At 31.5% G+C, this 14996-nt stretch overlaps 2 protein-coding genes and 1 long non-coding RNA gene across 3 annotated transcripts; 2 read left to right on the top strand and 1 right to left on the bottom strand.

Annotated features, from left to right (window-relative positions):
- The first annotated feature begins 274 nt into the window (after positions 1-274).
- On the top strand, positions 275-4455 carry Atg6 (Beclin-1-like Atg6). The gene is made up of 6 exons (XM_015931378.3): positions 275-952; positions 1029-1280; positions 1349-1570; positions 1667-1798; positions 1890-1943; positions 4004-4455. Exons 1-6 carry the CDS (start codon positions 396-398, stop codon positions 4137-4139), a joined length of 1353 nt encoding a protein of 450 aa, XP_015786864.1. The 5' UTR covers positions 275-395; the 3' UTR covers positions 4140-4455.
- Positions 4374-13339, bottom strand: LOC107364078 (protein Wnt-6-like). The gene is made up of 4 exons (XM_015931379.3): positions 11676-13339; positions 7107-7324; positions 6477-6757; positions 4374-5808 (listed from the first exon to the last, which is right to left on the bottom strand). The coding sequence occupies exons 1-4, from the start codon at positions 11753-11755 to the stop codon at positions 5347-5349; spliced, it is 1041 nt and encodes a 346-aa protein (XP_015786865.1). The 5' UTR covers positions 11756-13339; the 3' UTR covers positions 4374-5346.
- LOC107364079 (uncharacterized) lies at positions 6756-11464 on the top strand. Its single transcript, XR_001569056.3, has 6 exons — positions 6756-6909; positions 7056-8376; positions 8589-9172; positions 9502-9635; positions 10306-10789; positions 11303-11464. It is a non-coding gene; the product is annotated as an uncharacterized LOC107364079 (long non-coding RNA).
- Positions 13340-14996: the final 1657 nt, after the last annotated feature.

Here is a 14996-nt window from a genome sequence, read left to right as displayed (position 1 = left end):
TTTTTTTTTGTTTACTACTTTAATATCAACAATTTAATCTTAGTGATTTGTTAAGTTGATAAGCCTATGAGCTTAACAATTAATTAAATTTCTTGATAAGCAAATTTTTGGTTCGATAAACCATTTTTTCGTGATTTACTGTTAAACCTGGGAAAATAGCACGATAGTATAAATAAGCTATTTTCAGAGAGCTCTTTATTCCAGATTTTGTTGCTAGTGTAGTTCCACCAGTAGATGGCCTTCCACTGTTTTTTTTTGTTTTCAAATCTCAAATAATAGTAAATATCTAATTTGTTGATATGTGATTAATCCTTGTTGTTTCGCCTGAGATTGGATTATTTATAGTATTTATCGTATTTATTTCTTAATTTTATCATTTCTAACTGCTAACAATCATGGAGGCTTCTTCATCGAATCGTTCCTATTTCTGTAAAAATTGTAGCCAGCCTTTGATAATACACTCATCTTTATCTCAAATTGATGGTTCAACATTAAGTGAGCTTTCTGGAAATCTAGATCTTGATGGACATATCGCCACAACAGGTGAATTGAGTCAAACTGGAGACTCTGAATATGATGATAACAGTTCAGGTTTGGAAGAGCATCAGAGTGCCAGTAATAGCTTTTTGATCATCGGTGATTCAATGTTAGAAACTAAGTCACATGATTTGGCAATTCGTGAAATGTTCGATATGGGACACGATATGAGGATCACTAGTAAACTATTTGACATACTCTCTGATAAATCAATCGTTGATCATCCTTTGTGTGAAGACTGTGCTGATTCATTAATCGACAAAATGGACCAAAAACTTAAAACACTTGAAGAGGAGTGTAAGGTGTACCGAGAATGCCTTGGAAAATTAGAGAAGAAGACGAAAAATGATAATCCAGAATCTAATCTGGAGCACCTACAACAGCGAGTTATTCAGCTACAATTAGAAGAAAAACGGTAAACATTTCATTTCTCTTTCTTAATCTCAATACGAAATCTATTGTTTCTATAACTGTTCTTTTTAATTTTCTAGATTGATCGAAGAATTGACCAAAGTTGAAGCACAAAAGAAAAAGTTTGATGAAAAGATTCAAGCTCAAGAAGCAGAAATCAATGTTTTATTGGAAGAGAAGGATAAATTCAAAAGAGAGCACAATTATCTAAAAAAGACTCTTTTTGAAATCGATGATGAAAGATTGAACGTTGAAAATTCCAAAAAATATATAACAAGACATCTCGATATATTACGTAAAACCAATGTTTTCAACGCGACCTTCCACATTTGGTTTGTATTAAAGCATAAAAATAAGCGATACCCAAATTTTCACACATTTGTTTCTTCATTCTATTCAGGTATAGTGGACACTTCGGTACTATTAATGGATTCCGCTTGGGACGGCTACCAAATCATCCAGTTGATTGGACGGAGATAAACGCTGCTTGGGGTCAAACTACTCTGCTATTGTTTGCTCTTGCTAGAAAAATTAACCTAACTTTTGAAAGATACAGATTGGTTCCCTATGGTAACCATTCATTCATTGAAACCTTAGAGGATAAACCAAAAGAGCTTCCTTTGTAAGATCTCAATTATTTTATTTACATTTCATTGTCTTAAAATTTTGATTATGAGTTTGTAAATCATCAATTATTTTTTTACTAACACATTTTTAGATATGGATCTGGTGGCTTTAGATACTTACTCAATAACAAATTTGATCAAGCTATGATAGCTTTTCTTGATTGTATGTCTCAAGTCGTTGCAGAAATTGAAAGAGTCGATAAATCCTGGTATTGTCCATACAGGTAAAAGCGCAAGTTTGGTTCAAAAATTGACATGTTTTACACAAAACCTATTTTGACAATTCACCTTATTCTTATCTTTTTATACTTTCAGAATGGACAAAGAAAAGATAGAAGACACAAAACGAAACAATTGCTATTCTATTAGGTAAATAATCTCTTATTTATTTCTACATTTTTTTCTGATATTCTGTCTGAGATAATCAAATCGAGAGGGAGTTTACGGAGTGTGAGAAGTGTAAAAGTAAAGCAATAAAAAGCAAAGAAAAAAGAGACTTATGATGAGAAAATGAAGGTAAAGCTGCTATTATTTTATTATTATTATTACTATGATTATTATTACCATTTTCCTTGCTTAGTCGTGTTCATCTGAACCACAAAATTTAATATTTAACCAGAGGCTTAAGTTGGTAATGAAAAAGAAAGTGAAGAAGAAGAGAAAAGAAACAAGAAAAAAGAGTAAGAATATGCATACTTTTAGTGAATGGATCCATCAGAGCGTAAAATTGGACTAAATCGAGAGTGAAAGGCACACCACGTTGGTGGTTCTCTCTCTTGTATTTCATCTCTTGCTTTAATTTATTTCAGTTTCTTATCAGGTTCATGAAGAAGTTATTTGTAGACATTTAACCTCAAACTGTGTTAATTTCGGTTACCCGTGTTGTCTCTTTGTGCACTTTCTGGGTTTCAATGTTGAAGAGATATTTGGAAAGGCAGTTTCATTAGGTAAACCCAGTTGGTCATTAATTGACAGGAAACTCGCTAGTGAGAAAGCGTTACCTTTTTGTATGATATTTCACGCTATTTCTGCGATTTACTTGGCTTTCCAGGTAAAATGGGTTTTGTTTGTGTGTTTAATCATTCAATTTGCCCTAATAAGTTATTCATAGCAAAGCTCGCCATAGATACTTAAAACTATTGAAACATAACTCTGAAATGTCTCAATTTTAAAATTAGACTCTATTAGTATGATCTAATAGTATGATAATAATAGCACTGATTACTCATGATAAACGCCTTATTCGAAACACATGTTCTACTTTTACTCTCTTCTATTTCCTTTTTTTACCAGGCAATATCAATAAACGCTACACTAATGTTGCAATTAATAAATTAGTTTACTCTGAAAAGATCTTTTTTCAGTTAATTGCCATTTAATATGATCATTAAATGACAACTTAATGCTGTTTTTCAATTTTACAATAACCAATCATTGACTTTGTATACTTTAAATGAGCTGTATTCAATCTGATCATTGAAGCAACAGCTTTAAATTGTTAGGATCTTACTGTTAACTTCAATTTTCAAATCTTTCAAGCCTTTGTTGTTTTATCAAGTAATTCAATAGCTAACGAATCTATGGAAAATTTATCTCAAATTTTATTTTATTGCTTGAATTACGACTTGAAAAATTAGTGCAATCAATATTTCAACTCACTCGATAAACTTGTCAAGAATTAAATTTAAAATAATTGAGTTATAATACTAAAATTTTATTCTCATTCATCTGTACAAAATTATTATCATGTTAAAAGTTAAGCAATTTGAGTAAATTGAGATGATTCGTGTGAAGATTTAGACGAAGATGAAAAGTGTAAAGATATTTACCGAGAACAAGAAAAGATGGAAACCAAACTATTTTGAGATTTAAAAGATGATGATAAAGATGATGATGATGGTGGTGAAGATGATATTTTACTCTCATCTCTATCTACTATCCATCTATCCTTTATTGAAGTCAAGAAATTAATACGAGAAAATAAAACGACTATAAATTTGGCTGAACTCTTTTATGATGTTGTTGAATTTACTTTTTTTAAGCTTGCTTCTAATTGAGATGAAGTTACCACCCGTAACTTTCATTTTGCTGCTTTACGTTCCTAGTAAACACATTTACTCTGTATTTACCATCGACGAAGGTATAAACACTAAGAGAACACATAAAGACGCCCTTTTATTAGTAGACCTCGTGATTGACCCACGTTACGAACAAACCTTTAGGCTATTTCCTCTTCCATAGACTTACATGGGAATCTTAACTTCTCTTTTTTGTTACTTGTTAAAAAGTTTACCCAGTTTCTCACTTTTTAAGCTAACCTTACCTTTTAGTGAAATCTTAATTCCTCCAAATTACCTACTTAAATCCTCCCTTCCAATTGACATATTTTTTTAACAAATTTACTATTCTTTCTTTGTGTTGCCTTACAGAATCCAATATAATTCGGAGGAGGAATGGACCAAAGCATTGAAATATATGCTTACAAATCTGAAATGGATATTAACTTGGGTGGCTCGACCTGAAACAAGTGAAAGATGTGACTCTAGCGTTTCCACCACTAAATAAGACATCAAAAATTGTCGATTTAGACAGCTAAAACAGAGGCCAAAAACCCAAGTGATATAATGAGGAGAAAAAAATTATCCATTAATTTATACGTCAACCAAGGATAGGCGAGCCAAATAAAGCCTGAGAACGTTGGTTTACCATTTTAAACAAAAGCATTCAACTCAAGTTGATTTCATTACAAATAATTGTCCCTCCTCACAACAAACCGATAATTTTGTGAAATCCTTCAAGTTCAAGCATAATTTCATTTTTATTGATCTCATTAATTGAGTGAAAGATAAACGTTTTTTCATCTATTTTTCATAGACAAAAATTTGTTTCACATTTATTTAAAATTTTTTTTAAAAAATGGATGCAATTGGATTTCTTCCATTAAATGCACGATGATGATGATGGATATGTTGATGGTAAAGATGAAAATGGCAATCATGATTATTAGGTTGTACAATTTGATATAAAAAATGCGGTAACAAAGTTGTACCTTAAAACTTTTCTTAAATATTTGATTCAAAGTTAGTTTCAACATATGTGACCAGCTCATGTTTTTCACATTCTTGTTGTTGATTGAATCCTCAAAGAGCTCGACTGCAAAATAACAAAAACAGATACAAGTTGGATTCAGAATTAATTGGATCGAGCAGCCAAACAAGAAGTGTGCAAGACCCAAATGGTGTCCAGAATCGGGTTCAATCGGATTTCATATTCATTTTTTTCAGATGCACAGGTTTCGTTTAACGAACACTGGTGGAATCACGAATACTCCTGGATCCGGATGGAAACATTTCCTTGATTCAAAAAGCCGCCATCTTCTCGAAGACAACAAGAGATGTTTGATGTGTTTAGTGACGGATCGGCGGATTTAATAATGAAAATTGATGTTGTATGAAGATTAATAACAGAGCATTTTACAAATGCAATTGATGGCTTTCAGCAGATCAAACAGCTTGGGTTGGCGGTTCATTTTACTTCGTCGATTACTCGATGTCAGTCATATTTTTCAACAGGCTTATGAGTTTTCAAATCAGTTTAGATTCCTGCATGAACTGAGCATCTGACCGAGAGAAAAGTAGAGATAAATTTGAAGAGATTGTTGCATTTGTTTGGTTTCAAACAAAACTGGAACAGTTTTTTTCTGTTTGATTGACAGGAAAAAATGAAAGAAAAAAAGAGGAAGAAGTTCACGTTTTGACGGCGTATCACTTTTTCATTTGCATGAGTATATCGTCATTTTTTGTGGGCATACATTGCAAGTTACTTCACAGCACCAATTGAATCGACAATTACAAGTCTTGTTGACATTTATTTGCTCTTTTCTCGCACCACGACCACAACAAAGCAGATCACAGCCGTCAACACCCTTTGATGTAATATTGCATTCACGCCCATGAGTACCCAATGAACCAGTTGATCTATCAGCTTCGCAGAAGTTGGGCGATTCCTCCGAGTAAACCAAATCCTCTGAGCTTGGTAATTTGATTGAGCTGATTTCAGGAGTAAAACTGCGGCCATCATTTGTGGCAATCACTTTTGAAGCACCATCAAATTTGTCTTTTAAAATAGCTCCAACTTCACGGAAATGTGGTAATTTTAACCAACACGTTTGGACTGTACAAGATCCCGACATTCCGTGGCATTTACAGGCTTTTTTCATGTTCATTTTGACTGCCTGAAAAATAGGCAAGGAAAAAAACAGAAAGATTATTTTGATTGAATCGAGAAATTTCAATTAAATTGGAAACATAGAGGATAAAATTGCCAATTAGTGTAAAATTGTAATATAAAACGTTCAACATTTATAAAACCAAAAACTAGTCACTTGAGGTGATGAAAATACACAATAAACAAAAACAACTGTCTTATATGTTTGTAAATATTTTTTAAATTAAATAAATTAATAATTTTAGATTCTAAATTAACTATAAAACAATTATTTACGAACAACCAAATGATAAACGCTTAATTAGTCACTACTTATTCACTTAACAGCACCATAAAAGTTGCCTTCTTTGAAAATTACTATTATAATTCAATTTAAAAAACGTTTGATTTTGGAGATAACAGCTTATTCACATTGTCATAGTGCAAAATGGAGCGCTTTCTCTTTCTAGTTTGTTTTCAATAACAGTTTCTTTGTCTTAAAATTAATCAACTTAAAACCGCACTGAGTAACACGTTGCCTCAAAATTTCTTTATCTTTTCAATATGAATATCAGTTTGTAGTTAAATTCATATTCAGTGAATATTCAACTGAAGTCTTAATTTTTTTATTGTGTTTTTTTAATTTGAAAATCATCACCAACAAGCAATGTTTGCTGACTAGATAAATTGACTTACCAATCGTCCTGCTTCATAATTGTGCCTTAAGACCAGCGTTTGGACATCATGGCCCTTTTTCAATCTACTTTCCAAAAATTCTTTAGACTTTTTATACCCAAAATCAACATTATCACCACAACCACGGAAATCAAAATCTTGAGACAATGAATTATCTGATTGAGGAGAGGACATCATAAGGCAAGAACAATCGAGAAGAGTTCCTTGGCTACACGCTTTAGCTAAGCTATGTGTCATTCCAGCTGCTGTGATAGCATGAACGAAACCAGTCTCCCGAGTATCTGAGGAGAGTACAGTAATCAACATTCATAGTTTTAGTGATAATCAAGCAACCTTCAGATCATCTGAAGTAAATTGAGGAAACAGATAAAAACAAATGGATGGAAAAAGAATCAATTCAATGTGCAAACATTTTCAACTTTCTACTCTTTCGGTATTTTAATTGATTCCTTATTTTCTAACACTCTTTCTTTCTCTCTGTCTTCACTCTATTCGCGTGTCTCATTTCTTTTAAAATAACAATCAAATCAATTAATGCTTGCCATGTTATTTGTTTCTTCTTCCATATCAAATTAAAAGCTTAAAGCTTCCAGAAGTGGGTAAAGCAAACAGACATCTTTAGACGTTTACCTCTCAAAAGGATCTTCCTCATCGACCTTCGCGTTGATGTACAATTCCATTGACGATTACGGAACTGATATTCACACTCTTTACGGGCAATTTTGGCACCTTTGGTTATTTCCCGAATGATCTCCGGTTCTTTTTCACAAATACCTGTTTGTTTACTTTTCAATCGACCTGCTTTACGGCAGATTTTATTCGGATCTAAAACAAGTTTCATTCCCGTACTGCCGTGTAAATATACAAGAAAAAAAAGACAAAGATTAGGATCCAAGTAAATCAAAAACAATGCACGAGATAAATGTAAAAATGACGATGAGTTTCCTTCTTCTCTCTTTCCATATGGAATCCATCTTTGTGATACATTCTAGTAAAAAAGTTAAAGGTTCAATACAAATTCAATGGTTATACCTATAATAGAAACAATGATTTATGATTGATTGGCTGAACAGTTTCTCTCTCTGATGGACAAATATCATCTTCATCAGCAACAACATCATCATCCAGCATCATTACCATCATATGTAATCGTCATTTATAGAAGCTTCATTCAGACCTTTTTACTATCTTAATTTAAGTCTCTGAAAGGTTGAAGAAAAATATAATTTGATTGTTAACTATATCATTATATTTGACATCAACTCTGTTTCTTCTTTGCCTTCTGTAACCAGAATCATTTCATAATTAGTATCAACACAAAATTCAATTGAACTTCTTTTAACTAACAACATTAACATCAGCAACAATCACATTAGCACAAACAAACAAAACTATTTCAATACTTACCTATACTTAGAGTATTACCTTTTTTACCTATTATGCTTCAAGATGAATGCGTTTTTGAACACAAAAAAACTATTTTCTTGTAAAATATTTATTATCAAACACTCTTATTAGTTGTAAACAATTGATCACACCTTAAGTTTTATTGCAAAATGAGGAAGAAACCATATTACTTTGGGTGAAACGAATTACTGAATCAATAATGATATTTGCTTACTGAACAATCTATGAATAGATGATTGGTAATGATGATGATAATGATGATATTATAGGAAGGAATTTTTGTCTTGAATAAAATTGATTGTTACAGAGAGACTAAAAAGAGTCATTTCAACAATCAAAGGATCAACTTGAGTTTTGAAAAGAAGAGAGTCAACATTTTCAATGATTTATACCAAAAATTGCTGTTAATTTTTCAACTTCTCCTGTTGCTACATCTCATGTTTAGTGTTGACCGATGTTTTGTTTTGTTTATGTTAAACCATTGAATCTAATTGTAAGTAAACCAGGTAACAAACTCAAAGTGACCTATCAATTCTTTACATTTTTCCTCGTTGGTTACTGTCAAGTTTCCAAAAATATCTTCAAATACCAAAGATGCTAAAGGCCATTTGGACAATTTTCACGTCCATACTAGTCAAGTGTAACTAATCATTTTTGTTTTCAAGAATAACCTTTAGTATCTAATATTTTTTTACTCCTCCTTAGGATTGACCCATTGTTACCAAGCAAGCAACAAAACAATAAAAAAAGGATAATGCCTTTAACTGTATTCAACAAGCATATTGATCAGATAATGTTGGTGCGTAACCTGGTTTTACAAGGAAATACATGTTGACTAAAAAATTTACTTGTGTACATATTTACTGATCATTTTAATCATAATGATTTGGCCATAATCGGCAAAATGCATTGAATTTTTGCTCGTCCATTCTCTCTGGTACACCTAGCAAAACTTTACATCTCAATCAGTGTTTGGTTATCAATAATGGCTGCTGAAGGAAATAAAATCAAAGCTACTAATAGCTAGTAATTAGTTGCTGAAATTGTACGCTATTACGGATGGATGGTTATTGTGAACATTTTTTTCATCCTTTTGTCAACAAGTTAAGGAACCAAAAGTCACTCATTAACCATGGTATTGATAGAGATAAAGATATTTGAATGGAAGACAACAAAACAGCTAATGGTGTGACTTTTACAATAATAAGGCGGTTGAACACACAGTTTTATGCCTAGTGTGTTGGCCCACAGGAGAGAAGAAGACACCTTAATTAAGGTCTTAAGGCCAGGTAAATATACTCATCAAGTTTATGCACATGGGAAGGTGGAGAAAGAGCGAGAAAGTAAAAGATAGTTTTACCTCCTTCTTTTACTTTCTCTATCATCTTAAACTATCATCTGTATCCAGCTTACCAAAAATGTTCATCTCACAAGTCGATCCACAGAGAATGTGTCTTCACCCACAGGTAACACTCACTCGGTGGTCCTCTTTGTGTTAGTCTTTTATCTTCATCTTTCTTACCTTTTCTTCTTGCTCATCATACTCACCATCATCTTCATTCCCTCCTCCTCCTTCTCATTCTCATTCTAATTCTCTTTCTTTTCTTTTCTTCTTCAGCCTACCTAATTCATGTTCTCTTCTTCAATCATTACCTGCAAGGATTACAACTATTGGATGATCTTTGAACATGACTGTGGTCATAATAGCAATTCATTTAAGCGATCTTTTCCCGAAAAGAAATATTGTCCACGGTACATTGGAAATAAGCGTTAAGTAGACATGAGAAGCTCAATGTTCCCTTACAAAAGGCGATCAGTGATTACCCTTTTCCTTTCCTTCAAAAATACATTACACATGTAAACATATTGTAATGCAAAATGTTTAAGAGTTAACTAATGGTGGTTAATCATTCATTTCTTTCTCTCTCAGTTTAATGCTAAGTAATTTATTAACCACTATTAATAGATGATAATCATAGTGAAAAGTAGCTTTTCTGTTCAATTGGCCAGCGATTTGAGGAAAACTGATTCTCCGTTAAATCTTTTCATATTCATTTCTCTTGACTCTACTTTTCAAATGTCAAGTATTTTCATTGTCTCTGAGCAAATAACTTTTTGTTACAAGAAACATCATAAAATAATGAACCAACGAACATCACAATAGCTAAAGCTCTAGAGAAGCAACTGGTGGTAGAGCAATAAAATTATCCCAAGAAGGTCAAGTTGAACTCCAATGGAATAATTTTCTGTAATCGTAATTTTTCGACTGGAATTTACTCATTTTTAGACTCTGCGATAAGAAGACAATTCTGACGCAAAATTTGTCACTACTGTTATAATTTGTTCATAAATGAGCTTCAATTTTCATTGTTTCACTTTCTTTTCTAACTTTTTTTTTCTCTATTCCTTCTCCTCTTTCAAGTGTTGATGGCCGATTGTAGAGTTATTATAACAATCAGTGTTACAATCATGAAAACAAAAGAATAGCTAAAGATTATAATTGACGAGATACTAAATACACATTACAATGCATTTATGAGCTGGAATACAAAAACTAGTTGAATGGATGGCCGGGATCAGTTTTGACCAACTAATCAGTGATTTATTAATGGCTTACTGTTTTTCCTGTTTCTATGGGATTAAATTGACACATGCAATCAACATGACAATCAAAAGTTAAAGTTGGTGGAATAAAGAAACATATTGTTAATTGTCTTCAACGAGTGAGTGATAATTATGAGAAAAATAAACTACACAATCGCAATCACTGAGCACCTCTATTATCAGTTATTAAGTCAATTCAAGTGTCTCTTACTCGTGAGTCTGTGAGTATCTATCAAGAGGTAGATATTGCGAGGAAACAGGACGATGATACATAACAATGAAACTTAAAGAAAACAATTAAGGTAACAATAAGAAGATAATATGTGCTAGTAGAGCAATAAACAATAGAATGAAGATGATAAATTTTGATGATGATGGTGATGATGGTAATGAAGATGAAGCAAAAACTGGAGAGATGAAAAAGTGTAATACGAGAAATGCAGTTCTCTGGTGTAAAAGTTGATTTGTAAACACAGATTAATGTAAAAAACATAATTTACATGAAGCAAGGCTAACTAAACTCAATGCTAACCAAAATTACTGCTAATTTTTCAAATGAATTGATTGAAAGATAATTTAAACAATTATGGTTGTTGAACTGAAGCTGATATCATAATTGAAATAAGAAACTTAAACAAATAAGATGAAAATAAAGAAACAAGATGGCGACATATTTGATTTGTTGACAATGCTGAGAGCAAGTAGGAAAGTGTAAACATTTATTTGAAAGTGTCATGTTAAAATTAGTGCTAATTAATTTGTTAATTGTTTGTTGATTATTTAACCGATTCTCTTACAACTTGGTGGAAAACAAGATTGAAACAAAATGACACTCTCGATATGTTATGTTGCCTGTTGATTGTTTTTTTGAGTGGACTCAAGTAAATCTAAGGCTCAACGATTATTTTACTCAAGTATACATGCTTTTGAGTGATAGTTAATTCTTCATGCAATCTTTCATTCATTCACAGCTAATTGTTAAAGGTGAGATAAAATACAAAGCTATTGTAACATTAAATGTTTTCATTTTCCTTCTTTTTTCTTTCTTTTTCTCTCCATGTACCATGATTTACTCAATATCTGTTGGTTCATCAGTGGATTGGTCAATAAATGGAATCCAATGTATCGCAATGGAAGAAGATGGAAACTCATCAATCATAACTGTATCATTTACAAATGTGGACTTACCCCCAAAATGATTCACTCGTACGACATTCGATGATTGAGATTAGACAAAGAATTTTTACGAATAACTGTATCAGTTCCATTGGTCACTTGGGAATCACATTCACACTAGGCAAAAGCAACACAAACTTTAAAGCCATAAAGCTTAAAGGCACTTAAAGTACACATTAGACACAAATGGAGCCAATTTGAAAGGAAATGTCCGAAAGATGAAGTCACAAAAAACACCAGGAAGTAAAAGAAGAGGGAAAAGTGAACCTTAAACTGGTGAAATGGGAAACATCATAAGCCAGTGAAAATATAAAGTTATCAAAGGTTGATTATTATTAATAAAGGATGATGCTGATTACATGAAGATGATTGAAAAACGGTAAAAGAGATTGAGAATAAGATGACGATGGAAAGTGAGTGAACTTTCTCTCTCTTTTTCTCTCTTTCTAACGCAAACTCACTCTACTTATCAATAATACAGTCGACCCTCCGATAAGTTAACAAACTGGGTGGATAAAGCAATTAGGCACTGTTATAATTTTTCTCTTCTCTTTCTTTTTCCTCTTTCGTCATTTCGATTTCTAATTGATCGCCAAAGAAAAGGGAAAAAAGTAAAGGGTAAAACAATAGATAGAGCTGCTTTTGTTAAGTCTTCAAGAGTGTTAACTAATGGAATAATTGACTTTAATTAAATGGATAGCGCCATCTATTTTAATTGTTTTACCAGAGATGATAAACAAGATCAAGATAATCAACAAGTTACAAAGAAACAATCAAGCCATATTGATGCCAAGGAAAGATCATATGAACTCAATGCAAATAATTTCATCATTCACTTGGTCAACAGTTGAATAATTACAAGCCATTTTTGATTGAACGCAGTTTGTCTTGGAAATCAAATTATTGACAATTTAAATAAAATCCTTTCATGTCAGATGATCAATCTCAAGTATTACAACAACCAAAAACATGACTGCATGACAGCAACCATTATCAAAACTAATCGCTAGTAAATCATTAGGATGTTTGCCAGTGATTTTCTTGTAGTCTCGAAAACGAAAATTAGTTGAAAGTTTATTTAAAGTTATTACAAACAAACCATTTGTTAGCTTTAAAATATTCCAATTTTCAGAAGGATTGAGCAAACAAATTAATTTAACTATGAATTTCCTAAGAAATCAGACATTTTCAGGCTGTAGTATGAATCGATTATCAAGACACAAATATCGATGTTTTTCTTATCTGAATCCCCGCTTACCATGCTATTCAAGCTCATCTTGGTGTGTGTTTCTACGTTTTTTGGCTGTTTGGCATTACATTATGAATGGAGTTTTTCCACTAAACATACATTATCGATGATCATCTATTTTCATTGAAAAATTGGATAATAATCGCTAATCGGAAATTGGTGTAATCGCCCAGCACTAATTCAATTGTAAAGATTTTATTTGATGAAATAAGCCTTAGTATTGTCAATGAAATTGAGCAAGATTTGATCAGATTCAAAACTTTCCTGATTTAAAGCCATAAAAAGAAGCTCAGAACATATCAATAACAAAATCTCTGTTGCTCTAAAAATTTCAAGCTAATAAACTTAATGATTTTGCTTCTGTAAAATTCAATTGAAACTTATATCATTTTGCAGCTAAACGATTGAATAAAGTTTATGTTTTCGCGGCCAAGCAATCAATAGTTAAATTTCATGTCAATTTGCGCGACTACAACAAAAAAACGTGCAAACATTTATTGAACATCATTAATAACGATATTAAGTGCAATGTGATGATAATTAATGAACATTTTTCAACTCATTTCACAAGTTACATTAAAAAAGACACTAATTTATGCATTTAAAAGTATTACTTGAAAGTGAATTGTTACCTAAATGAAGATGAAAATTGGATGAAACTTACACTTTAACTCAACAAACACAAAAGCAAAGCCAAGTAAATAAATGAAGGAAAAAAGTAGAAAAAAAAGTTCATATTAATAATGATATTTTTTGTTCATTATTGTATTTAAATGTTAAATAACACAGATTTTTATGAAATAAGCAAAGAAAAGGGAAAAAATTCAATTTTGTTTTATCTTCATCTGATCAGATTCAATTGGTCAATTCACGCTATCAACTAAATTCAGTAAAAAGGTGAGAAAATAAACCTTTTTTCACCTTGCAATTGTCATTTGATGGTCAACTGTTTTCTTGTCTCCTATTGTCTTAAAGTATATTTTAAATATTTAATTTGCTGTCTCAATGGGATAAATTGTCAGTTAATCAAATAAAATTGTCAATGAAAATATTAAATTGGTAAATAGAGAGGAAATTTAGGTTTGAATGAGTGTAAATACAAGTGTTACAGGTATGGAAAAAAAGTGTGAAAAAGATGTTGATCCAAGTAAATTACCTTAATTTTGTGTGGCTTTATGTTGACCAACAAAAGGTAAGATGAAGAGAAAGCTCGAGATATAATAATATGTATTACTATTATTTAAACAAAATTGAGTTACTTCAACAATATTTTTTTAGCGGTTCAATGATAAGAGGAAAGCTAAAAGGTAAGTCCAGTGTAAAAGTGACTCTTTTTAGTGGTTGATTGTAGCTATTTAATAGTGGGCGTCTTTGCCTTTGAAAGTAATCTTCAATTGTAAAAAGATGATGATGAGAAGGAAGAGAATGATGATGAAGAAGAAAATGAAAGAATAGTTAAAATATGAAGAGATGATGTTGTTGCTGTTGATGATGTTGATGGTGAAGCAAAGGAAACATTTTAATGATGGATTTTAGCTGTTAATTAAATTGGCTTGACCCCTCCTCACACAAACAGACAAAATAAGCTGCACGTTGAAACGTGAAAACTTTATGAAAGGCGTGCTTGGACCTAACGCACAAACATTGCAGACCAAAGGTAACTTGGCTTTTATGTTTTAAGGTACAACAAAAAGAGATGGAAAAGAGTCTTCAAATTATAAGTCTGATAATGTGAATTTTTTTCCCTTTTCTTTGCTTATTTCATAAAAATCTGTGTTATTTAACATTTAAATACAATAATGAACAAAAAATATCATTATTAATATGAACTTTTTTTTCTACTTTTTTCCTTCATTTATTTACTTGGCTTTGCTTTTGTGTTTGTTGAGTTAAAGTGTAAGTTTCATCCAATTTTCATCTTCATTTAGGTAAAAATTCACTTTCAGTAATACTTTTAAATGCATAAATTAGTGTCTTTTTTAATGTAACTTGTGAAATGAGTTGAAAAATGTTCATTAATTATCATCACATTGCACTTAATATCGTTATTAATGATGTTCAATAAATGTTTGCACGTTTTTTTG

The sequence above is a fragment of the Tetranychus urticae genome, chromosome 3, assembly GCF_039701765.1.
Source record: "Tetranychus urticae isolate SD_2017Ah chromosome 3, NJAU_TeUrti_SD_1.0, whole genome shotgun sequence".
Taxonomy (NCBI): Eukaryota; Metazoa; Arthropoda; class Arachnida; order Trombidiformes; family Tetranychidae; genus Tetranychus; species Tetranychus urticae.
The sequence above is the reverse complement of the archived record's forward strand: the minus strand, read 5'-3'. Positions and strand labels throughout refer to the sequence as shown.